A 26,517-nucleotide genomic window follows, 5' to 3' on the forward strand; every position below is an offset into this window, starting at 1 on the left:
GGGCAATGAAGTGGCAGCTGAAATACAATGTGGAAAAGTGTGAGGTTATGCATTTTGGAAGGAGGAATTTAGGCATAGACTATTTTCTAAATGGGGAGATGCTTAGGAAATCAGAAGCACAAAGGGACTTGCGAGTCTTTGTTCACAATTCTCTTAAGGTTAACGTGCAGGTTCAGTCGGCAGTTAAGAAGACAAATGCAATGTTAGCATTCATGTCAAGAGGGCTAGAATACAAGACCAGGGAAGTATTTCTGAGGCTGTATGAGGCTTTGGTCACACCCCATTTGGAGTATTGTGAGCAGTTTTGGGAAACAGAGCCAAATTGAGTGTTAAGCACACTCACCCAGAATGACCAACACCTAGATTGAGTGGACGTGGAGAGGATGTTTCCACTTATAGGAAGAACTAGAACCAGAGGACACCATCTCAGACTAAAGGGACGATCCTTTAAAACAGAGATGAGGAGGAATTTCTTCAGTCAGAGGGTGGTGAATCTGTGGAACGGTTTGCCGCAGAAGGCTGTGGAGGCCAAATCACTGAACATCTTTAAGACCGAGATAGAGAGGTTCTTGATTAATAAGGGTGATGCGACCATCAATTCATTCAGAGACACGAGTTGAAGTAAACTGTGACTTTAATCGGCTTACAACTGAGCCTGCCTGTGACTATACTGAACTGAGGGCGGACTCATAGGACCGCAACACTTATACTTCCTGCTGGGGGCGGAGCCAGGGGCGGAGCCCTGTACATGCTCCTCATCTACCCCTGTGTGCAGAGCCATGCAACGGCTCACAGATGGAGCCCACAGGGACACAGTAATGTACAGTGTGAGTTTATAGTGGTTACACATTCACCACATTCACCCCCTGTGAAAAAAATCAAGTCCGGCGGGGGTGACGTGTCTATAAGTTCAGTCGGTCCGGCGCTCGAATCGTGCGTTGAGACCGACGGAGCACTGGTGTTGCAGCCGTTTCGGATGGCTGTGGAAGGATGTTCGGTGCGAATCCGAGGGTGGACTCCAGGGGTGGTTCTTCCAGAGCTGGTTGGTAGATAGAGAAATACAGCACAGAACAGGCCCTTCAGCCCACGATGTTGCGCCGGTGATGAGGGTAAACCTCCTACCAGCGAGGTAGTGCCTCCAGTGCCGTAGGGCTTCCACAATGGCTTGGGGTTCCTTTTCGACTGAGGAGTGTCGAAGTACCGAAGCGGAGAGGGTTCGGGAAAAAAATGCTACTGGCCTACCTGCCTGGTTCAGGGTGGCGGCGAGAGCAACCTCTGAGGCGTCGCTCTCCACCTGGAATAGGACGGATTCATCTACCGCCCGCATGGCGGCTTTGCCGATGTCCGCCTTAATGCAGTTGAAGGCCTGGCGAGCCTCGGCTGACAGTGGGAAGAGTGTAGCCTTAAATAGTGGGCGGACTTTGTCTGCATACTGGGGGACCCACTGGGCGTAGTATGAGAAAAATCCGAGGCACCTCTTGAGGGCCCTGAAACAGTGAGGGAGAGGGAGTTGTAAGAGTATATGGTCAGAGTCGGGTCCTAGGACCCCGTTTTCCACGATGTAGCCGAGGATGGCTAGTCTGGTTGTGCGGAAAACACATTTCTCCTTATTAAATGTGAGGTTGCGTTTTTCGACAGTTTGGAGCGGCCCCTTGATGACTGTCCGCGGAGGTCATGAAATGAAATGAAAATGAAAATCGCTTATTGTCACGAGTAGGCTTCAATGAAGTTACTGTGAAAAGCCCCTAGTCGCCACATTCCGCTGCCTGTCCGGGGAGGCTGGTACGGGAATCGAACCGTGCTGCTGGCCTGCTTGGTCTGCTTTAAAAGCCAGCGATTTAGCCCAGTGAGCTAAACCAGGCCCTAGGTCATAGTTGTCGAGTGGCGTATCGGCTGATGGCCAAGATGGCCGCCCCCGTGGATCGCACGTGACGGGCGGCGAGGAAGATCGCGGTCGAGTATCGCGTATCAGTATAAGAGTCTGTTACATCAAGTTGAGTTGAAATACGATGGCTCACCCGTGCGTGGAGAAGACTGAGTTTCTGTTCTTCTGTAACAGAGGAAGTAGTCGACGCAGCCAGGTAGGCCTTGAAGCACCTAAGCAAATGCAAAAAAATGTAATTTGTTTCTGCGGCCTGTGGATCGAGTTCCAGTCGGTCAGGTTTGAGGGCTGATTCCATAGTAGTTTTTAAGTCAATTAAATTGATGCGACCATCAATTCATTCAGAGACACGAGTTGAAGTAAACTGTGGCTTCAATCGGCTTACAACTGAGCCTGCCTGCGACTATACTGAACTGAGGGCGGACTCGTAGGACCGCAGCACTTATACTTCCTGCTGGGGGCGGAGCAGAGTGTGGAGCCCTGTACATGCTCCTCATCTCCCCCTGTGGGCAGAGCCGCGCAACGGCTCACAGATGGAGCCCACAGGGACACAGTAATACACAGTGTGAATTTATAGTGGTTACACATTCACCACAAAGGGGATCAGGGGTTATGGGGCGAAGCCAGGAGAATGGGGATGAGAAAATATCAGCCATGATTGAATGGCGGAGCAGACTCGATGGGCCGAGTGGCCTAATTCTGCTCCTATGTTTTACGGTCTTATGGTCTAATGGCCTCCTTCTGCACTGTCGGGATTCTATGATTCTATGACAGTCTCTGGAATAGTACTCCAGAGACCCAGACTAATGTTCTGAGGTAACGGCTTCAAATCCCACCACGGCAGCTGGTGGAATTTGAAGTCAATTAATAAAAGATGGAACTTGAAAACTAATCTCAGTAATGAAACTAAAATTGATTATCTAAAATCCGATTAATGGTTCACTAATGTCCTTTAGGCCATCCTTACCTGGTCTGCCAACATGGGACTCTAGATCCACAGTAATGTGATTGACTCTTAACCGCCCTCAGTTCAAGGGCAATCAGGGACGGGCACTAAATGCTGGCCTTGCCAGTGATGTTCACATCCCAGGAAAGCATAATTTAATAGAAAATCCCCTAATAACCTGGCCCTTCCTTTCCCTGTCTTCGTTCAGCCCCACAACCCTCCATCTCTTGATTTTTGTGCACCCTGTTTTTATCATTGATAATCATGCATTTAGGTTCTAAACTTTTAAAACTTTTCTCCGAAACTCCCTTGTTCTATACCTCCGTTTCCTTCTTTAAGATCCTCCTTGAAACTCACCTTTCTAAACAAGATTTCAATCACTCCTTTTTATTATCTTCTTGATTCATCCCGATATTTTTCGGTGTGCTTCTGTGAAGTGGCTTGGGATATTTTTTAACATTAAAGGCACCACATGAATGCAAATTGTTGTTGCCGATGCTGTGCGCGATGAATATGTTATCGCAAACCTGCTATTAAAAAAAATCATGAGATGTGTACATGGAAAGTATGAAAAGCTCTTGTAACTTCATATTTTATCTTCAAGCTGCACATGATGTAACAAAACAGCACAATACCATTTACCTCCCTCAGTGTTCTGTTATTCACCCGAATGCTTGTGTAAGCTTCTTTATAAGTCTGACTACAGCCTTATTTATCCCACCTTGGGCAAAATTGCTCATGTTTAACTTATCATCCTCTAACAGAGGCTTAGTGGTCAATAACAGCAGCAATAATTTTTGAATTTGGCAGGTTTATTTTGGAGACGATACTTTACTATGGGAAGGAAGCCGTGATTAGCAGAAATAATGTAACACAATTTTTGCTGTTCTTATGCAACTGATTAATCGTAAGTATTAAAAATAAACTTCATTGCATTATTTGGAATGTTTTGTTACAGGCATTCTACTACACATAAACATGATTTATATAGCGACCGTGATTTAGTGCCCCACCACACGTGCAATAATTACCATAATTGTCAACATCAGTGGCAGAGATAGCTTTGGCCACCTGTGGTGGCAGGAAACGTGATAGAGATTGAACTCAAGGTTTGCTTGATATGGCAGGAAGGCACCGAGCATAACTGGGAAATGCCGACATACCTTGAGAAAGGCCAAGCTGGTTGTGCATCGACTTGCAGGCTGAAACTGGAGACTAAAGACAGGTGGCCGAGGTTCTTGGAAGCAAAATGGGGGCAGTTCTCCAAAGCTGTGTAGGCCGACCTCAGGTTGATTATCAACCCCACCACTGGTTTTCTACCAGTCAACATTCAAAAAATCTTGACACTGACTGTTATAATTGGTACAAATCATACATCATATTCATTTAAATGTATGAAATGTTGCTTTTTTATAATGTAGATCATAATTGGTCCCATTGTTAAATAAATATAATTGTCACCCTGATTGTTTAGTCAGTAGTTAGCCTCACAGCGCTAACCCGGGTTCAATTCTAGCCTCAGGTGGCTGTCTGTGTGGAGTTTGTACGTTCTCCTCGTGTCTGCGTGGGTTTCTTTCGGGTGCTCTGGTTTCCTCCCATGGTCCAAAGATGTGAGGGTTAGGTGGATTGGCCATGCTAATTTGTCCCTTAGTGACCAAAAGGCTAGGTAGGGTTACTGAGTTCTGGGGATAGGGTAGGGGAGTGGGCCTAGGTAGGGTGTTCTTTCAGAAGGTTGGTGCAGACCCGATTTGCCAAATTGCCTCCTTCTGCACTGTAGTGATCCTACCGTAGTGATTCTATGATTGAGTGAACATTGGCAGGTCTGGTTTTGTTGACTAAATCACTGACTTACCCTGATTCACTTCATCTGTGCCCTTTTTCAAAATAGTTCACTGGAATGATGGTGCTATTGGAAAAGTCAGCAGCTGTTGCCTTTGAGAAGGTGAGGCTGAGCCACCTTCTTGAACCCGTGCCCCTGTGTGGTATAGGTACATCTGCATTGCTGTTAGGATGGGAGTTTCAAGACTTTGGTCCAGCATTGATGAAGGAATAGTGGTATACTTTCAAGTCAGGATGTTGTATGACTTGAAGGGGAACTTGGAAGTGATGGTGTTCCTATGCATCTGCTGCCTCTGTTCTTTTCGGTGATAGGAGACCAAAACCGTGCACAATACTTTCACCAAGAATCTATATAATTGCAGCAAGACATTTTTACTCTTGTACTCAAATACCCTTGCAATGAAGGCCAACGTACCATTTGCCTTGCTAATCGCTTGCCGCATCTGCGTGCTGGCTTTTAGTTACTCAGGAGCAATGAGGTCCAGGTCTCTTTGGACATCCTCTTAAAGGAGAATCTTAAAGGAAGGAAGAGAGGCAGGGAGGATAAAGGAGAACATTTCAGAGCTCAGAACTGAGGCAGCTGAAGGTACAACCAGAAATGGTGCAGCAATTAAAATTAGGATGCTCAAGAGGTCAGAATTAGAGGAGCAGAGAGATCTTGTGGGGTTGTGGACCTGGATGGATTGAAAGAAATAGGGAGTTCATTGTCACTTTTAACTATGTTGTGGAGATGCTGGTGTTGGATTGTGGTCGGCACAGTAAGAAGTCTTATAACACCAGGTTGAAGTCCAACAGGTTTGTTTGGAATCACGAGCTTTCGGAGCCAGGACCTGTCTGGACCTGTAAAGACTTAATTACCTGCAAAGACTTGCATTCAAAGTATCATCTTGCATCATTGGCTTTGTCTACATCTGCTGTGTTTGTGTAACCTACCTCTTCATTCACCTGATGAAGGAGCTACTCTCCGAAAGCTCGTGATTCCAAATAAACCTGTTGGACTTTAACCTGGTGAAGTAAGACTTCTTACTTTTTTTTTTTTTAAATTTTTTTTTTTTAAATTTAGATTACCCAATTATTTTTTCCAATTAAGGGGCAATTTAGCGTGGCCAATCCACCTACTCTGCACATTTTTGGGTTGTGGGGGCGGAACCCACGCAGACACGGGGAGAACGTGCAAACTCCACACGGACAGTGACCCAGAGCCGGGATCAAACCTGGGACCTCAGCGCCGTGAGGCGGTTGTGCTAACCACTAGGCCACCGTGCTGCCCCAGACTTCTTACTTTTAAACTAGTTGCATTCTTGGGATCTAATTTCTTTCTCTTTTGGCTGTCTTACTATTATAATGCTGGAGGAATATCTCGCCTTTATTTTTGCTCACTTCTGAGTCCCTCTTTGTTCCTCCGCTGGCATTTTTTATTTCCATTTCTCGGCAGTTCCTGTGTTCTTCTCAGATTTTTGCCTCATCCTTATCCAGACATGCACTGTACAGTTCTTATTACTTATTTAACCTCATATTGTCAGAATCTGTTTGGTGTCAGGCTTCTGTGCTCCAGACTTATTTGTTTGGGTAAGCATTTATTTAACTTGAGTATTTTTTGCTCTCAAATGAAGAGTTCTTGCACATTGTCCCTCAATTAGCTTGTTTAAAAAATTCTCTCATTTTCTGGAAGTTCAGTACTTTTAAAGCTGTGCATCTGGGCATAGGTTTGTGCTATTGGTTTGTCCCGGGTGTTGTCACATTTAATCATGTTCTACTCACAGTTGCCAAGTGAGGCACTAATTCTATTCCCAGAATCTGGGTCACTTACCATTATCAAATTGAAATGTGAGTTGCCTCTCATAGCATACCTGATACATTGGGTCAGAAAGAAGCCATGCAGTACATTTACTAGCTCCGTTTCTAGACCACTTGGGGATTCTCAATATATATTAGCTGGTTCAAAATTCCTATTACTATGATTTTTTCTGTGGTTTCCACATGGATCCCTCATCCCTTCGTAGAGAAGTTTAACCTTTTTTTTACTTTTGATGTTGTAGTCCATCAAAACCCTAGTTATCTTTTCTCCCTATGAATTAAGTATTTTGAGCCAGAGTAGCTTGTAGGAAAGCTTATTCTGTACCATTGTGTCACCTTCCATTATCTCCCTGGTATCATTGATATTAGAGCAATTTTTATTGCAATATGGACAACAGCTTGAATCTATATAGCACAATACAGTAGAAACTCAGTAAAATGTCAATACACTTTGCATAGGCATAAAGAAAAACAACACCTTTCCTTTCATATCTGCATATTACGGTCTCAGTTTGTTCAATGGTCGCACTCTTACCTGAGCCATGAAAGTTTTTGTTCCAACCCGCTTCTTGGAATTAGAATGCATCATCTAGTTTGATCTTTTAGTGCAGTCTCGAGGGAGTGCTGCTCTAGATGCTGCATTTGAATGAGATTTTAAAGCAGGCCATCCATGCCTGTCTATGCGGATAGACACCAAGGAGTAGCTACGCTGGTAGTGGGAAATGCCCTCTCCATCATATTACTCCCACATGCCCAGTCTTGCCCCCTGCGTACACTGCCCTCAAAGTGGCAGTGGTGGGAAACAGCCTGTTGTCCACTTCCTTCCGGAATGTGCCTTTGCAGAAAAGGTCTGGAAAGAAACGCAGTGGTTTTTCTCAAGGTTCATCCCGAACATCTCTGCCATGCAGGACTCTATGCCCTACGGGCTGTTTCCAGGGATGCACTCCAAGATAAACATCAACTGTGGCATGGAAGACCATGGACCCAGTAAAAGATGCTCTTTGGTATGCCAGAAACCTGCTGGCCTGCTGGTCAAAGAATTGGCCTTGAACGAGTGATGTAGACTGGAACACTCCAAGGTCCAGAAATGCATGCTTAGGGATGCACTGAAGCTTGGGACAGCCACCATAGAAGTGCAATGGAGAAAGATCACTGCACCTATGGCCTCTCAGCCACAGTGCACCGAGAGGTTAGAACTGTGCAGAACACATTGACCATATGTCTGACAAGAAATTTTCATTGTTAATATCAAGAGAATTTGCATTGAGGCACCTCAGAGTGGAACATGCTGGAAGGAGACAAGTTGAATTCTATTGCACTTTCTGTAATCTTTAATTTGAAATGTTTTGTTCTCAGGCTGTATGCGTGACATGCAATGTATATTGTAAACATGAAGAATATTAGAATTGCATTGAGGCACCCCAGAGTAGAACATGCGGTAAGGCTACATGTTGAATTTTCTTGCCCTTCCTGTAATTTTCAGGTTGAAATGTTTTGTAATATGTTTTCATAAGTTTTATGAATAAAGTATATTTTTGGGAAGAAAATGTAGATGCAAAACATACCTCGACACTATTTGAAGAGTTGGATTGAACAAAATTCATCTCTTAAACAATACCACTAAACAGGTTAACTGGTGGTTTGTCAAATTTGTTTCTTGGGCCTTACTTTGTTCAAATTAGTTGATATTTCTGCCGACAAAGCAAGTCAATTAGTTTGCTGTGAAGCAGCTTGGGACACCTTGAGGAGGGGAAAGGAGCTTTATAAATACAATTATTTATTTCTAAAGCCTGTATATTGTACTCCTGCCTATTATGTTAGCCCCTTCAGTTTCTGAGATTCCATAAGTCCATTTATCATATTACAGATGCTTCTTACATTTGTTATTTGGTCCTTTATTTTTTTTTGTTCGCCCGTTCATAGATCTTTGTTTCTGCTTTCCTGTGTTCTACAGATTATAAAGAGCCATTGGTCCATTAAGTGAGTAGGTAAAACTGTTGCAGGCACATTTCATGGGGTTTGATTGTGAGGTCCTGAGAGACAAAATAGATCTGAGTACTTTTAAATGGTGAAAAGCTAGGAACAGTAGACATCAAAGGCAATTCAACAATATACAGGAGTCCAGGAACACAGATCACAAAAAGGTGGTAAGCAGCTACAAAGCTGAATCAAAAGTGGAGTGTTGGACTTTCTAAGAGGAGGACGTTTTATCACAGCTGTACAAAGCCCTGGTTAGATCACATTTGTGGACAGTACCGGACATGTCACCTTATAAAGGAAATATCTTCCTTGGATGGAATGCAGTGCATATTCACCAGAATGTCGCCCAGATTCTAAAGGTTAGATTATTTACATTGAGTCATTGATATCACGGCAGATTACATATACCGAGCCTGAAAGCCTCGGAATACAGACGAATAATGAACGATTTCATAGAATCTTACAGCACAGAAGGAGGCCCATTCTGTCTCTTCCAGCTCTTTGAAAGGACTGTCCAATCTAGTCCCACATAACCCCACAAATTACTCCTCTTCATGGACATGTCCAATTGCCCTCTGAAAGACCCTATTGGATCTGATTCCACCAGCCCATCAGTTCAAACATTCTAGATCTTAACAACCCTTTGTGTAAAGTAATTTATCTTCCTTCCTCCACTTGTTCTTTTGCCATTTTAAATGTATTTGTCGCCAGATTATTAATCCACTTGCCAAAGGAAACAGCTTTTCCTGACTTGCTCAATCAAAGCCCTCAGAAACTTGAAGACCTCTATTTGGCCCCTCCTTTACCATATAATAAATCATAGAATCCTGACAGTATAGAAGGAAATGATTTGGTCCACTGAGCCTACACCGACCCTCTAAAAGAGCCCACGACCTCGGCACACTCCCCTGCCCTATCCCTGTAATCTCTAACGCTTTGACACTAAGGGGCAATTTAGCTTGGCTAATCCACCTAACCGGCACATCCTTGGACTGTGGGAGTAAACCAGATCACCCACACAGACACAGGGAGAATGTGCAAATCCCACACGGACAATGACCCAAGGTTGTAATTGAACCCGTGTCCCTGGTGCTGTGAGGCAGCAGTGCTAGCCACTGTGCCGTAGTGCCGCCCAATCTCCACTGCTATGAGGAAAACAATGCAGATTCTCCCATTTCGCTCAAGTATTGAAAGTCCCTCATCCCTGTTATCTCTCTGGGAAATCTCTGCTATTGTTTCTCCAAGGCATGGACATCCTTCCTAAAGTGATGTGATACCCAGAATATTATAGATGAGACCTAACCAGTGATTTATAAAAGTTGAGCATGATTTCCTTGTTTTAGTATTCAATGCCCCTAATAAGTAACCAATTTTTACATTTTGTTTCTAATAAAATTTAGAGTACCCAATTATTTTTTTCCAATTAAGGAACAATTTACCGTGGCCAATCCACCTACCCTGCACATCTTTTTGGTTGTGGGGATGAGACTCATGTAGACACGGGGAGAATGTGCAAACTCCACATGGACAGTGACCCGGGGCTGGGATTGAACCCGGGTCCTCGGTGCCGTGAGGCAGCAGTGCTAACCACTACCCCACCATGCCGCCAGTCCTCATTTATTTTCCTAATCATCTTCTCAAACTGCTCTGCCGCCTTCAAAGGTTTGCAAGAATAAATCCTCTACTTTTGAACCCTCTTAAAATAATATCATAAGAAGATAAGAACTAGGAGTAGGAGTACGCAATTCAGCCCTTGAGCCTGCTCCGTCATTCAATATGATAATGACTGATCTTATCTCGGCCTCATGTCCACCTTCCTGCCTCCTCATAACCTTTCATCCCAATACTAATAAAAAAACTTACCTATCTCCTCCTTAAATGTGTTCAGTGATTTAGATTGTAGTGTGTCTCCAAGTTGATTCTCCCAAAGTTAAACAGTTCCCTGCATTAAATATAATCTGTTTAAATGCAGTAGAACTTTAAATTTTTTTTGCCTTTAAAAATGCATGCATGGTAAGGGTCTGTCTTGTGTGTGGCGTGTGTGGGAAATTTCATACTGTGCAGCCTAGGGGATCTAGAACATGAGGGCGCAGCCTCAGGTTAAGGGTTGATCATTTGGCAGATGAGAAATATCTTCACTCAACAAGTTGTGAATCTTTGTAATTGCCTATCCTAGAAGGTTGTGGATGGTCCATCAATTATTATTTTTTTTTAAATTTAGAGTACCCAATTCATTTTTTCCAGTTAAGGGGCAATTTAGCGTGGCCAATCCACCTACCCTGCACATCTTTGGGTTGTGGGGGTGAAACCTACGCAGACACGGGGCGAATGTGCAAACTCCACACGGACGGTGACCCAGAGCCGGGATCAAACCTGGGACCTTGGCGCCGTGAGGCCGCAGTGCTAACCCACTGTGCCACCGTGCTGCCCTCTGGATGGTCCATCAATGGGTACATTCAATACTGAGATCGATAGATTTTTGGTCTCTAAGGGAAGTAAGGGAGCAAATGGGAAAGTGGAGTAGAGGTGGAAGATCAGTCATAGTCATATTGAATGGTAGAGCAGTCTTGAGGGGCTGAATGGTCTACTCCTGCTCTATTTCTTATGTTCTTATATTTCCTCTTCTGAGGTATTTTCTCTCTGTCTTATGTGCCTTAGACAATTATGTAACCAGGTAACATAATTGGTCTTTTTTTCATTAAGGGTCAATTTAGCGTGGCCAATCCACCTACCCTTCACATTATTTGGATTGTGGGGTGAGACCCACGCAGACAAGGGAAGAATGTGCAAACTCCACACAGACTATGACCCAAACATAATTGTTCTTTTAATATAATTTTGGAATAACTCTTTTATTTTTCCATGAAAACGTCCAAATTTACAACACCTAAACCATTAAAGTCAAATGGCGGCCGCCCTGGTCGAGGGCGGGGGGTCTTATAGGCGGCCGGGAATTAAATCTGCATGGTTTCAGGCTCCAGTGCATGGCCAATTGGGGGGGGGGGGTCTCTTTCCTCTCTTTCTCTTTCCATGGTCCCACCATGGAGCTCAGCGCGGTCGCTGGAGGCTGCCACCGTACGCATGCGTGGACTCCAAACTGGAAGTGCGGGGGCCCATATCTGCAGAAAAGCTGCGAGATTCACTCCGGGTCCCTGCTAGACCCCTGCTGGGCATTGAATTTGTCCAACTTTTTGTCAGAAATTTCTGGAGTAAAACTCCACCGTTTTTAGGCTGGCGTGGGGACATAGTCTCGTTTTGGGAGAATTTAACCCATGGTACTTCAATATATTGAGGGTTTCCGCCTCTACTGCCTCTCAGGCAATGGGTTTCAGACCCCCACCTCCTTCTGAGTGAAAAGATTTCTCAATTTTTCTGCAGTTCTTCTGCCAATTATTTTGCATCTACCCTCCCTGGTAATTTACTGCTCTGTGAAGGAAAATAACTCAAATGGCTCGGAAAACCCAAGGCAAAGTAGGAAAATGTGGGGAGAAAGATTATCTAGTGAGTTAAAAGATCTCAAAACCATCTAAAAAAAAGAAGCTGTCTTGTCAGTGGTTGTGTGCACCTCAATCCATCTGAGAGTTAAACAGCTGAGATACAGTCAGTTCCAGGAACTTTCATCCAGTACCCCATGATTATCTCCATTGATGTTGATCCAGCTCCTTCACACTGTTGTTCAGTAACCTCAGTGGCCTGTGTTACAGCTTGTATCTGTAGTGATGTTAATTCAGCTATTTTTGGTCCAGATAGATCAGGTAGAGAGTAGATGGCATTTTGAGGAAAGGTCACAGATCTGAAAAGTTAACTTTGTTTCTCTCTCCATAAATGTTGCCAGACCTCACTATTTCCAGCATTCTGTTCTTTTCACTTCAGATTTCCAGTATTTGCAGTAATTTGCTTTTATAGATAGGGCAATACGGTTCCCATTGTTGGGCTAGAATCAGAAGACACCAATTTAAGGTGATTGCAAAAGAACCAATGACAACATCCAGGAAAAGCTTATTTAAGCAGCCAGTGGTTAGGATCTGGAATGCACTGCTGAGTGTGGTGGAGGCAGATTCAACCGTGGTTTCAAATGGAAATTGGATAAGTATCTGAAGGGAAAAAGTTTGCAGGGTGACAGGGAAGTGGGACTAACTGAATTACTTTTTACAAAATAAATTTAGACTACCCAATTCATTTTTTACAATTAAGGGGCAATTTAGCATGGCCAATGCACATCTTTGGGTTGTGGGGGAAAACCCATGCAAACACTGGGTGAATGTGCAAACTCCACACGGACAGTGACCTAATGCCAGGATCGCACCTGAGACCTCGGTGCCGTGAGGCAGCAGTGCCAACCACTGCACCAGTGTTGTCCCTGAATTAGTTTTTGCAGAGAGCTGCCACAGATAAGATGGGGCTCCTTCTGTGCTGTAACCGTACATGTGTTGGTGTCTTTCTCAGATATAAAATGCACTATCTGAACCGCCCCAACAACAGGGCACATTCCCTCTGGGCTCTTATTTTCATTTTGTTCTTTTCTTCTGTACATTCCCACTTTGCTCAACTTCATGCATCTTTAGTGGATTTAAATCAAAGTGAATGGTCCGTTCCCTCTGTTAACTTCGAAACAAAGACAGAGGCAGAATGAATGACGAGATGCAAAAAGTGGTGGGGGGTGGGGACGAAATCCAAGAGGAAAATATCAGGTGAAGCGCTGCAACAGCCAGCCATCACTCCAAAGAACAGGGCCAAGAATCCCTCCCCCTTGAGTGACAGGTGACATCACCCCGCGGCTGGGATGGTAACGTGGCACTGCGCCTGTGCGCAGGTCACTCGCCCATCAACCAAACAGGAATGCGTGCGACGGGTCCGCCCCTCCCCGGCTCCGCCATTGGGCTGATGACGTCAGGACGCCGCGCTGCCCCTCCGGTTCCTTGTCCGCCCATTGGTCAGTCGGGCTGTCAATCGGAATTCGCTGCGCCCCTCCCCCCTCTTCTCCTCTCCACGGGAACAGGAAGTCTTTTCCGGTCATCAAGCTTCGGTTGTCGGTTGACTATAGTAAACCGTGGAGAGGCCAGCAAAAAAAAAAAAATATTGTGCCGTGTTGCTCAGTGAGCGACGGTGGATCGTTAACATATATATCTCGATCGCCAGTCGAACCGTTTGCGAGTTAGTCCGATAACGGTTATAGATTTTTAAATATTCCATTCCGGCGGCGCTCGTGAGGAGGGGAGAGAGAGAAAAAGATTTTAAAAAAAACATCCACCTTTTAAATAATTTCTCTTCCGCGCCATGACTTCGGGAGGCGATTTCGGGAATCCGCTGAGGAAATTCAAGTTGGTTTTCCTGGGCGAGCAAAGCGGTGAGTTAGCGCCGGCTTTCCGGTTGCCTTCGTTATTGTCCGTCTGCCTCCATTCAGGTGACAAGAAGCCTGCACCTCCAGAATGTCCCCCCAGCCAGCCCTGGACACACCTTCCACCTCCTGAGGCCCTGGGGTGGGGAGCAATGGAGATGGGGGAGACACTGCACAAGAAAATAAAAGCAAGTGCCTATTTTAACCAAATACGCTGTCGACCCCCGACCCCCCCCCCCCCCCCCCCCCCCCCCCCCCCCCCCTAGGTTTGATTGCAAAACAACACCCCCAAAACCTGCATTTTTAAAGAAATCCATTCTTTATTTTTGCGTCTATGCACTTTTCACTTGCGCAATTGTGTATTTATTCAATGCACTTGCCAAATTTTATCCGCCTAAGTTATATTTTTTATTTATGTCACCACTTCTCTCTTTCCCCCCTTGGATATTTTCCAGTCCATTCATTTTTTTGCGTTCTTGCACCTCCTGTCCCTTTCACTTGCACGATGCCCAATTTTATCCGCTTAATTTAAAAAAAAATCCATGTCACTACTTCCAATCCTATGGATGTCAATGTGGCGGCTGCTACGCAAATCTTTAATCAACTTGCCTTCTTGTCAGTGTGGGAGCCCACACGGATGCATCCGCATTTCAATGCTGTGTGTTGCTGAGTGCACCAATTTTACTATTGACTAATCCTGTTTACACCGTCAGGGCGTTTTTCATTTCAATGGTTAATTGACTCAATCGTAATTGTCCGAAATCACGAGCTGGGCTTTGGTAACATCTTTGCCACTGATTCTGCTCTGGAGGGTGAAATGCACTGGAGGCAATTTTTTGTGTGGATCTTCCAGAGCTAAACCGGAATGATAGTTAATTTGAGATCTGGCCTAGTAACTAGTGTGGTATTATCTTGAGATCCAAACAACCGCACCTTGATTTTTTTTATTGTGTCTGAGTGAGTGAACCCATAATTCCCCTGTAAATTATATTAAACCGATTGATTCCCACAAACCTTGAATTCTGTAATTTAATTGAAATTTGCCTCAGTCGGATTCGGCACAGATAACCTGCATTTTATCAGCACACGAAGCGGCCAAAGCTTGCACTGTGAGGGCAAATCATTATTGCGAGTCTCGATTATGCAGCAAAAGGACCCCCATATTAAGTAGACAGATTAACGAGGAAGTAAATATTCCCTTTGATATGAAGCCTCAAAATATCTGATTCCGAAATATGATTTGCTGCTCGTAAAATAATATATTAAAATAGGATTTGATTTCGATTAAGATGATAATGGGATGGAATTGGCTTATTGATTTGAGAGTAGAGATCGCCACGTTTTAATTTTGATGAAACGGTGTCCTAGGTTTTAAGTGTTAGCGATGCAGACATTTGTTGCCGCCAGACGAAGTTGAGTAAGAACAATTTTGGACAATTAAGGCATAACCTTTTTCCTGAATCACCTCTCCGGCAATTATTCAGTACAATAGTCTTCATGAACGCCTCGGTATAAAATCGTTGTATATTACCCTCGGAAGTGTTTTTTTGTTGCCGTGATGCGTAGGAATCCCAGTGTAAAATGTTTACTATTAAGGTGGTGAAAATTTGTGTTATAGCAGCATTAAAGGCTTCTGGAAGAACAATACTGAAAGCCTAACGTTCACTCCTTACTTTGATTTAAAAAGAACCCAGAGGACTGGGATCTGGGCGTGGTGAGCCAGTCTCCATCATTTATAGCACAGAATATACTAGCGCAGGTCGATATTTTATTGTTTCTAGACACTAAAACTAACCACAACATTTTGTGTCCTCGATTTTGAATATTATTACTGAAGAGTTTCATATCAATGAGAAGATGATTTTCGCCGTTCTTTTGAAATGGGTTCCTATTGAGCACCTTAGTGCTTTGTAAAATTGTGCAGCTGGTCTGGCCAATTTGTGGAAATAACCCTGTTAATTACAATAACTAACATTAATATTTTAATTGTGCTGTACAAAATATCCAGAGTTCCAGGCAATTGGTTAATTTGCCATTTTGGACAAATAGCATTTGAATTAAGAGCTTACTACTATAATATTTCCCCAAATTTTACACTCCACATAGATTGTAAAATCATTTGTGAAGGCAAAGGTGGGGAACCAGACAGGTAGTCAGGGCCTATCTACCTCAACCATTTGTCAGATTATGTTGAGCTGGTGTATTCATCTGATGGGAGCTTCTCTTGATTTGTGGTGATTACATTTACTGCTTTTATTCTATTTGGGTTACCATACATACACCATGAAATATCAAAAATGTTATTGCCATAAAGCACCAGGTTGACACAGCATAATAATTTCTTGCATGCATTCTTAAATTGTAATATCCAATAGCTCTACACATTTTGGTGAGCCAATAAAAAATTAATGCATTTTTATACTGAAGCCATTTTGTGCATGATAAGTCTATTGTTTTTTTTCATGAGAAAGTAACCATCCAACCAAAGACCATTTCAAAAGTTCAGAATTAGAGAGAAAACTGCATGATGCCCCACACAAGTTCAGTAAATGTCACTTCTCTATCTGATGTGTTATGAGAAACTGCAGAATTCACTTGAATGAGGGTTCTATGCAGCACATAACTTGGTTCTAGCTGCAGGAAAAGACAACTCCCTACTGTGCTATAGTGCAGACTCAATGTTTCCAAGCTTCTGATGCTATGGGTCATGTGTCTGTACCATGGAGTCCTAAGAGATGCATGTAAAATTTAAATGAATTTTCACATATCTGAGGCAATTGATTTAGGATTTATTTGTCTGTTGCTTCGCAGCATGTAAAAACAGTCCTTTCAAAACTCTCAGTCCAGAAGATATAAATAGCACCAATCAACCAATAAATAAAGTATACACCAGTAGGATTAAATTGCCTGGACTCTGGGACCTCATTGGCAGAGCTTGGCTATTGTGTGGTCCTCCAAACAGCAAGCATGGTGAAGCACCTAACCCAAACCAATTGTTTCACCTGAACTTGCTCAACAAACTTTCCTGTACGCAAAGCCACATCACAAGTAAAAAGCAGCAGGTTGACACAGCATAATCATTTCTTGCATGCAATCTCAAATTGTAATATCTAATAGCTCTACATGTTTCGGTGAGCCAATAAAAAATTAATGCATTTTTATACTGAAGCCATTTTGTGCATGATAAGTCTATTGTTTTTTTCATGAGAAAGTAACCATCCAACCAAAGACCATTTCCAAAGTTCAGAATTAGCGAGAAAACTACATGATGCCCCACACAAGTTCAGTAAATGTCACTTCTCTATCTGATGTGTCACTGACTTACAGATGAACAAAAGAGCAACCCCAATTAAAAGAACCATAAATGAGCAGGACCCCTTTGCTTTGTCAATTCCATACATCAAGAACCATCTGTTTCTGTCCCTAAAGCACCAGCAGGCATCGGCATCAATGGGCCAAGGTGGAGATGGTTAGCAGTTTCAAATTTCTAGGGGTACACATCTCTAAAAATCTGTCCTGGTCCACCCACGTCGACGCTATCACCAAGAAAGCACAACAGCGCCAATACCTCCTCGGGAAACTAAGGAAATTCGACATGCCCACATTAACTCTTATCAACTTTTACAGATGCACCATAGAAAGCATCCTATCTGGCTGCATCATAGCCTGGTATGGCAACTGCTCATCCCAAGACCGCAAGAAAGATAGTTGAGAATATAGCCCAGTCCTTCAAGAACCTGCCTCCCATCCATTTACTCCATCTACACCTCCCGTTGCCTGGGAAAGCAGGCAGCATAATCAAAGACCCCTCGCACCTGACTTACTCACTCTTCCAACTTCTTCCATCGGGCAGGAGATACAAAAGTCTGAGAACACGCAAGAACAGACTCAAAAACAACTTCTTCCCCGCTGTTACCAAACTCCTAAACGACCCTCTTATGGACTGACCTCATTAACACTACACCGCTGTATGCTTCACCCGATGCCGGTGTTTATATAGTTACCTTGTGTTGCCCTATTATGTATTTTCTTTTTCCTTTTCTTTCATGTATTTAACGATCTGTTGAGCTGTTCGTAGGAAAATACTTTTTACTGAACCTTGGTACACGTGACAATAAACAAAATCCAATTCTATTTGTTTTCTGGTAAAGGCTGCAATTCTAGGCATAATCTTTTAATGTACTCTTCCTGAAAGACTACATTATCAAAGTGTGTAGTGAGTTTGCATTTTTGTACATATGACAAGCTTGAAGAAAAAAGCATACAACAAAAAAAGTGATCCTTGTTTGGTCAAGTACATGATCAAGCTAAATTAGTGATTTCTCCAATAACTTAAATTAATGTCGGTTTCTTAACTTTTGTGAAAAGGCATAGAACATACAATACAGAAGCAGGCCATTCGGCCCATCGAGTCTACCGACCCACTTAAGCCCTCACTTCCACCCTATCCCCGTAACCCAATAACCCTTCCTAACCTTTTTGGTCACTAAGAGCAATTTATCATGGCCAATCCACCTAACCGTTGGACTGAGGGGGGAAACCGGACCACCCAGAGGAATCCCACGCAGACAAGGGGAGAATGTGTAGACTCTGCACAGCAAGGAATCAAACCTGGGACCCTGGCGCTGTGAAGCCACAGTGCTAGCCATTTGTACTACCGTGCTGCAGAAAGATATTTCTTGGTGAAGCTTTCTTTCCTATTTGGTGGGTGATCTTTCAGAGAGTCGGTGCAGACTCGATGGACTGAATTACCACCTTCTGCACTGTATGGGTTCTACGGAAACCTGCTGAATGGAAAACATTTTCTGTTGGGCAATATCTTCATGGTCCTTGCTTGGTCACGTACATGCCCAAGATAAATTACAGTGATCTCTCCAATAACTTAAATTAATGTTGTTTCTTAAGCTTTGCAGCAATGTGTACACTTGCAGAAAGAGATTTCTTGATGAAGCTTTCTTTCCTATTAACCTGGATAAATAAAAACATTTTCTTGTGAGCAATATCTTCAATCAGTATTGATCAATACTGGAATTTGAAGTATAATTTCAAAGTTGAATCTGAACCTGATTGGAGCTATTGTCACTATTTTTTTAACTTGTAGGATAAACACAGCTTACCTACCCCTAATTTGGGCAGCACGGTAGCATAGTGGTTAGCCCAATTGCTTCACAGCTCCAGGGTCCCAGGTTCGGTTCCCGGCTTTGGTCACTGTGCAGAGTCTGCACGTTCTCCCTGTGTGTGCGTGGGTTTCCTCCAGGTGCTCCGGTTTCCTCCCACAGTCCAAAGATGCGCAGGTTAGATGGATTGGCCATGCTAAATTGCCCTTAGTGTTGGGTGGGGTTATGGGGATAGGGTGGGTGTGTGGGCTTGGGTAGGGTGCTCTTTCCAAGAGCCGGTGCAGACTCGACGGGCCGAATGGCCTCCTTCTGCACTGTAAATTCTATGATTCTAATTCTATAAAGTCAAGTACCTTTCTTTGTGCACAAATTTAAAATGATTTCTATTTTTGGACACAAGGCCATCTTGAAATGTTAGCAGAACTGTGATCTGCTCAGTTATGCAAAGCTGTAATTTCAAATATGTGATTTTACTGCAGCAATCGAGTGTTCAGTCCTGCTAAAATCAACCCAGTAGCACCATTGGTTAGTTCTGAACCCCTTTAAATTTTAATTGATTGTATTGAAAATTGGCAAGATTTGGGCGTGTCTGAAGCTTTCAGTTGTCTTTGTAGAAACAGGTACTGAATTGAAGGTTGCAAAGAATGAACCACAGACCTGGCTGTCAGAAACTAGCTTGGCACTTTATTCGTCAGGACCTTGATACTGGTCACTTTAACAGTCTCTTGGGCGATCTGTGGATAAACAGTTTCACAATGGAGTGACAGTTCTGAAAAAAGGTCTTGCATCCAAAATACAAGTCTGTCTTTGCAGATGCTGACCTACTTAGTGTATTTCCAGTATTCTCTATTTTTGTTTCAGATTTTATTGGATGATCTTTCTGACATGTTAAAAAGCTATTTTCAGACTTGCTTTCACAATAAATCATAGGTGTGCATATTTCAGCTGCTTGGGATATTGTTTAGTACTTGGGTCATTTTAATATCATACTAAAATTGTATTTATCATCAATTTAATAATGTTTTTTTTATTCGTTCATGGGACGTGGCAGTTGCAGGCTGCCCACCCCTAATTGCCCTTGAGGGGCAGTTAAGAGTCAACCACATTGCTGTGGGTCTGGAGTCACACATAGGCCAGACCAGGTAAGGGTGGCAGATTTCCTTTCCTAAAGGACATTCATGAACCAGATAGGTTTTATGCCAATAGACAATGGTTTCATGGTCATCACTGGACTTTAATTCCAGATTTTTATTGAATTCAAATTTCATCATCTTGAACCTGGGACCCTTGAACCTGGGATCCCAAAGTACTAGGTCTCTGGATTACTAGTCCAGCGACAATAGCACAATGCCACGACCACCACTTTGCTAAAGTGTGTCTGTATCTCCCAAGGGCTTGGTCTTTACTACTATTGTCTTTTTTGTCTTTTGTCATTCATTAACTGTCAATTTACTAGGACATTAGTATCCATCACTAGTTGTTTCTCTTTGCTTATTTAGGGATAGAGGAATCTCAGATCCTTTGGGTGCTGATCTTAATCTTATTTTGAGATTAATCAAACTTGGAAATTCCTCCAAAAACAGGTTAAACATATGAGATGATTTAGTGCCGCTTAGTGATAAAACAGCTAGAAACTGTAAACTGTCAACACTACATACATTTAAAAAAAAAAGTTCTGAAAGAAATAGGTGCAGTTAACATGGATTTGTATTCCTTGACTAATTTCAGTTGAATCCTTCAAGGAAATAAACAAATGTATTGACATGGAGTTTTATAGATTTGGTATCTCTGGACTCGAATGTCACTTAGGAGACTTGTTAATACCATTTAGGCAAAGAGATAAGATGGATAAATGACGAAGAATAAGGGTAAATCAATGTTTCTTGAATTGGTACAATATTGTCTTGGGGTCCAAAATTTGCTTGCTTTACGAAAATAGGGACATGGTCAACATGGAGAATACAATGAATGGGTTGATTCAGTGATAGTGGGGTTGATATTTTAATAATGTAGTTCAGCATGGTTGAATGTACAGTAAATTTTTTGGGAAAATTCAGGATAAAAGTGTACCCTAGATAGTAATTGTCATTAAAGTAGAGGAGCAGATTTGTGTGGAAGGAAGTGAAAATAGCATAGGTTTTTTGGAATGTCAAATATAAAAGTAATGGGATAATGAGTGCATAAAGCTTTGGTTTGGTCACAGTTGGGAGTGTTCTGTATAGTTCTGGGAACCCATTTATAGACAGGATAACTGGGCCATTATAATCAGGATAACTGGGCCATAGAAAAGATACAGCTCAGCTTCACTAAGATGAGAAATAGTTATGATTTGAACCTTGAGGAAACTGGCTTCTATTCAGTGGATCAGAGAATGCTAAGAGAGATCGAAGTTTGAAAGTGCCTTGGGGTAAATGGGAGTATATTTCCATTAGTATCTGATTTGATATTGAAGGACTTGAGCATAAGATGGCTATTAGCAGCAGTAAGGGACATTAGTATAAAGATTTTCATAGCAGCCTTTTGGAATTGTGAAATAAAATACCACAAGTGGCTGTTAATGCAGAGTTGATTGTAATATTTGAGGGAAGTAGATAAGTACGAAGTAAAATACAAAATGGTATGAGGAAAGTGTGTGGACTTTGCATATTCTCCCCGTGCCAGTGTGGGTTTCCTCCAGGTGCTCCGGTTTCAATCCACAGTTCAAAGATATACAGATTAGGTGGATTGGCCATGCTAAAATTGCCTCTTAGTGTCCAAAGATGTGCAAGTTGGTTGGGGCGGGGGGGGGGGGGGGGGGGGGGGGGGGGGGTGGGGTTGTGTGTGTGAGGTGAGGAGGAGCTTGAGTAATGTCTCTTTCGGAGGGTTGGTGTAGACTTGATGGACTAAATGGCCCCTTCTACACTGTTGGAATTCTATGGAAAGAGCAGTGGAGTGGGATGAAATAAAATGTCTCCAATGTAGAGAGAGCAGACAGAATGGCTACATTCTGTATGCAAATTTCTACTTGTATTAGTGGACTCTCCCATAACCTGGTGTTTGAACACTGACATTTGAATGCATGATGTTTAGGACAGACATTATCAACAATTTGAAATTCCTGTGATTATTAACAGATGTGGAGTCAATTGTGCAGTTGGAACAAGAAAATATTATCTTTAATTAAATTAGAGTTTTCAGAGAGGGAGACAGGTAGAGATATGACGATTGCTTGGATACTGCCTCAAGAAGTGTTTATTTCCCCAGTGTCTTAATTTTAATTCTGAGGCTTTTTACATTTACTGCTTGCATGGACCTTCCCTGCACTCCCTGCCAAACACTGAAGGGCTGCAGTCAGAAATATAGTGTTACAGGTACCAAGATGCTTGTGCTCAAACTGGTGTTTTGGTGGGTGATCTGTAATGCAGATGAGGTGAATTCTAGATTAACAGCTGTATTCAATTGTGAACGGATTATAAATTGGAGAGAGAATTTTAGAAAGGAATCCTGCTGCTACATTAATCCTAAATATACAAAAGAGCTGAATGCCAAAAGAGCTGAATGCCAGGAATGAAGTATCCAAGTCAGCATTTGACTGCACGTGGCATTGAAGAGCCCAGGGAAAATTGAATTTGGTGTGAATCAGAAGGAAAACTGCACTGGCTGGAGCCAAAGAAATAGGATTGTGATTGTTGGGAGCCAATTATCTCAGCTCCAGGATATTGCTGTATGAGCAGTGTCTCATGCACTGTCATCTTCAGTTGCTTCATCAATGACGTTGCATTCAACCCAAGGTCAGATATGATTCCAGTGTTCAATACAATTCATGCCTGCGGGCATGCTGCAAAAACCTGGACACCAGTCAGGCTTGAGCTGATAACTGGCAAGTAATATTTATGCCACATATGTCGGTCAATAACCATTTCCAAATGGTTATTGAGAAATAGTAATAGAAAAAAATCTAATAATGGCTTCCATGATATTTAACAGCTGAATCTCCCACCATCGACATCCTGGGGGGTTAATGTTGAGCAGAAACTTAACTGGACCGACCACACAAATATTGTGAATGCAAGAGCCGGTTACAGACTGGGAATTCTGCAGAAGGTGACACAACACTTAACTCCCCAAGACCTGTTCACTATCTACAAAGCGCAAGTCAGGAATGTGATGGTTGAGTGCATTTCATGCAATACAAGAAACTTGTTTGTTTGGCATCTCTTCCACCACCTTAAACATTAACTCCTTCCACCACTGGGACATGGAGGTAACAGTCTGAACCACCAGAAAGATGCACTGCAGCAATTTGCTTAAGCTCCTTTGACAGCACCTTTCAAACTCAACCTCTACCCCCCTGAAGAACAAGGGCAGTAGATGCACAAGACCACCTGCAAGTTTCAAGTCTCTCTCCATCCTGACTTAAGACCATAAGACATAGGCCGAGTGGCCTAATTCTGCTCCTATCGAGTCTGCTCCACCATTCAATCATGGCTGATTATTTTCTCATCCCCCATTCTCCTGCCTTCTCCCCATAACCCCTGATCCCCTTAGAACTTTGAACTTAGAACTATATTGGTGCTCCTTCACTGGGTCAAAACTGGAACTAACTCCCTCCTTGACCAACAACTTGGAACTAACACCCTCCCAAACAGCAATATGAGTGCTTGTTGACCAGCATGTTGACCACAGTGATTCCAGCAACAGGTGACCACCATCTTCTTGAGGTAAATCGGGGGTGGGCAATAAATGATGCCCTTGCCAGCAAATGCCCCCATCCTTTGAACAGGTGAAACTTGTAGGAGAGGCCAATATTTTAAATTGCTAAATTGAAGATTATCTGTTTCCAGGGGCGGCACTGATTTGGCACAGTGGTTAGCAATGCTGCCTCACGGCACTGAGGACCCAGGTTCGATCCCGGCCCCGGGTCACTGTCCGTGTGGGACATTCTCCCCATGTCTGCTTGGGTTTCACCACCACAACCCAAAATTATTTTTAAGTTATCTGTTTCCTGAAAATATGCAAGGTACCTTGGATTTATAGACTGGAGTCCAGACTGCTCTTTACATGCACAAAATAAATGCTATTGTGTCCTCAGTACATCAAGTAATTCAGCAAATTAATCACTTATGATGTCCAGTCATTTAAAGTAGGCAAATGTTTATGGATTTGATGTTTTTGGCGGTGTTGATTGAAGGCTGAATGTTGGAGCTGACACCAGGAGAGTTTCGAGGTCTTTTATATTCACCTAAACAGGGAGAGAGAGTCCAATGTCTCATTATAAAGATGGCAATTCTGACAATGTAATAGAACTGCATTAGCTTAGGTTATATGTCCCAATTATTCTGACTGGGTAACAGTACTAACATAGCAAACACACTGATATGATAGTGTCTGAGCAGGTTTGTTTCTTTCCCAGACTCACTTTAAGTGACGGGGGAATTGAGAGAGACAGCGAGACCGAAAACTGGAAGATAAACTGGAGTTAAAATGGAAGTGTTTTGTTTCTTGCACAATAATTGCTCTAGAACTGGGTTTATTTAAGCTTTATTAAAAATATTTTTCAATGTACTCACTAGATCTCAGAAAATAGTTCTTTTTTCATCAGTTGAGTTTTAAAATTTCTTGCAAAGAACTTGAAATATATCTTCATTCTATTTTAAGAGCTCTGGAGAGAAGTTGAGCAATTTTGTCTTTACGCTGCAGAAGTTTTTTGCTCATACCTTTTTCTTAGATCTAACAGATCAATTTAAAACAAAATGGTATTTAAATGTAAACTTGCTAGCATGTTCAAAACAATGTGATCAAACTTTAGCTGACTTAAATACACTAATCTGAAATGTGTAGTTGCAATCATAGTTTAGTGATAAAGATTTGAGATTGAGATAGTGTGGTGCAAGTGGTAAATTATTTCTTGAAGCTTCTATAAAATTACTATATAATTGCCAAGGCTATGCAAGGTAAAGCATATTGATGTAGTACTTATTGCATTGAGCGTTGTGATAGCTTTTAGCTCACTTGGCCGTTTTTAAAGTACACAAATGTGGCCTCGCCATTTTCTTGGGGCAACTAGTGATACCAACCATGACCATATCCTAACAACAAAAACAAATGCTGTTTTTTAAAAATGACTAACTCACTGTTTGTTTCCCCCAACCCTTTGCGTGCAGACTTGTGTAGCACCCTACTCTATAATTGAAACATCTCTAAGCTTTCCAGACAAATTACTACTGGAGCGTGGTGACTGTAGTGACAGTGATTTCATGTCTTCAACATCCTGCCCAGGAGCAGTAAGGCTATGGTTAGTTAATACTTAATGGTAGAAGGAATAGAGCTAGCCAGAGTGCTGAGAGAACTCTGTACTACCTTCTTTGATTAGTGCTGCAGAATCTTTAATGTCCACTGGAGCAAGCAGGTGAGATTTTCATTTGATGTCTCCTTCAAAGGAGGGCATTTTGGCACATTTCACTTCTTGTTTGACAAAGGTTAAAATTTTAAAGACCGCCAATTTTTGTGTCTCATTTATCTGGGGATATATGTGAGCATCAACAAAAAAAGTGTCATTCAGCACTGTTCACATCCAACTAATCTTGACGGTTAAATATTAATTAAATGAACCTAAATGGGAAGGTCCAGATAAGCACCAGGAATGGGTTGATTGTACGAAGCCTACATGTTGGAATTTCATTCACAACCTTTTAAGACTGCTTGGTGCTCCAACTGTTTTATTCTTCACTGGTTTGCTTTGGTAAGCTTTTTATATTTGCATTTCAGCCTGAGCTTCTTTTCAACTAAGCATTAACAATAAAAATGTTGCAGAATGTCAGGTATTAAAGCTCATGAATTTAGTTTTTAAGCTGTAATTCAATGAATAGTTCAGATGTTTGAATGAAGGTAATAAACCTCTTTTGGTATTATCTAAATGCCTCAACAGAAACATGTGTAGTTTATTCACTCCCAGTGCACCTAACATCTGCAAGTACTTTTGTTGTGTTCCATTTCCCTCTGACCAACATCAGGAGCCATTGCATTGAAGAGAAACTCACGTTTGCCACTGAACAGGAGTAACCTTAATTGTGCTTGCTGCTGAAATGTTCAAGATGTTTAATAAGGTTGTGCAAAGGAAGACCTTGAATTTATGTAGCACCTTTCAGGGACTGCCAAAAGTGTTTCTCAGCCAATGCAGTGTATATAATGAATGATCTCTGCAATCTGACATGCTTGAAGCATAATATCAGATTTTGTTCAATTTATGGGATCGTCTTTCCTTTTTTAACGGCCAGTTTCAAATAAGTTCCAGGAAACACACATATATAGTTTCAAGTCCATGGGCTATTTTTAAAGATAAGTAAAACTAAATTGTAGGTCTTGCTTATATGGTTATGAACTATGTTACTCTTAGTTACTGATGGTGATCGAACAGGCTTTTATTTGGGGTGCTGCCACTTTTTTTTTAATATGGTGCAAGTCCTGTTGAGGTTTTTCCTGAGTGAAGTAGGAAGTTTTTCCAGTGGGAAATTACTTAAAATTGCATAATTTAAGCAGTCTTAACAGTTAGTCCACTTGTTCAAAATGTTTCTGTTATTGCATTGTTAGTTTTTCAAGAAAGTGTTTACACAAATCTTATCACCTTGAGATTGATCAG

At 42.3% G+C, this 26,517-nt stretch overlaps 1 protein-coding gene across 2 annotated transcripts in view; it reads left to right on the forward strand.

Annotated features, from left to right (window-relative positions):
- Positions 1-13,422: 13,422 nt before the first annotated feature.
- rab6a (RAB6A, member RAS oncogene family) overlaps positions 13,423-26,517 on the forward strand; it is a 100,215-nt gene continuing 87,120 nt past the window's right edge. For both annotated transcript variants that reach the window (XM_038818931.1, XM_038818930.1), the window contains exon 1: positions 13,423-13,791. In XM_038818931.1, the coding sequence (XP_038674859.1) occupies positions 13,722-13,791 (70 nt within the window). In that variant the 5' untranslated portion in view covers positions 13,423-13,721. The remainder of the gene's footprint in view (positions 13,792-26,517) is intronic.

This window comes from Scyliorhinus canicula, chromosome 14 (assembly GCF_902713615.1).
Source record: "Scyliorhinus canicula chromosome 14, sScyCan1.1, whole genome shotgun sequence".
NCBI lineage: Eukaryota > Metazoa > Chordata > Chondrichthyes > Carcharhiniformes > Scyliorhinidae > Scyliorhinus > Scyliorhinus canicula.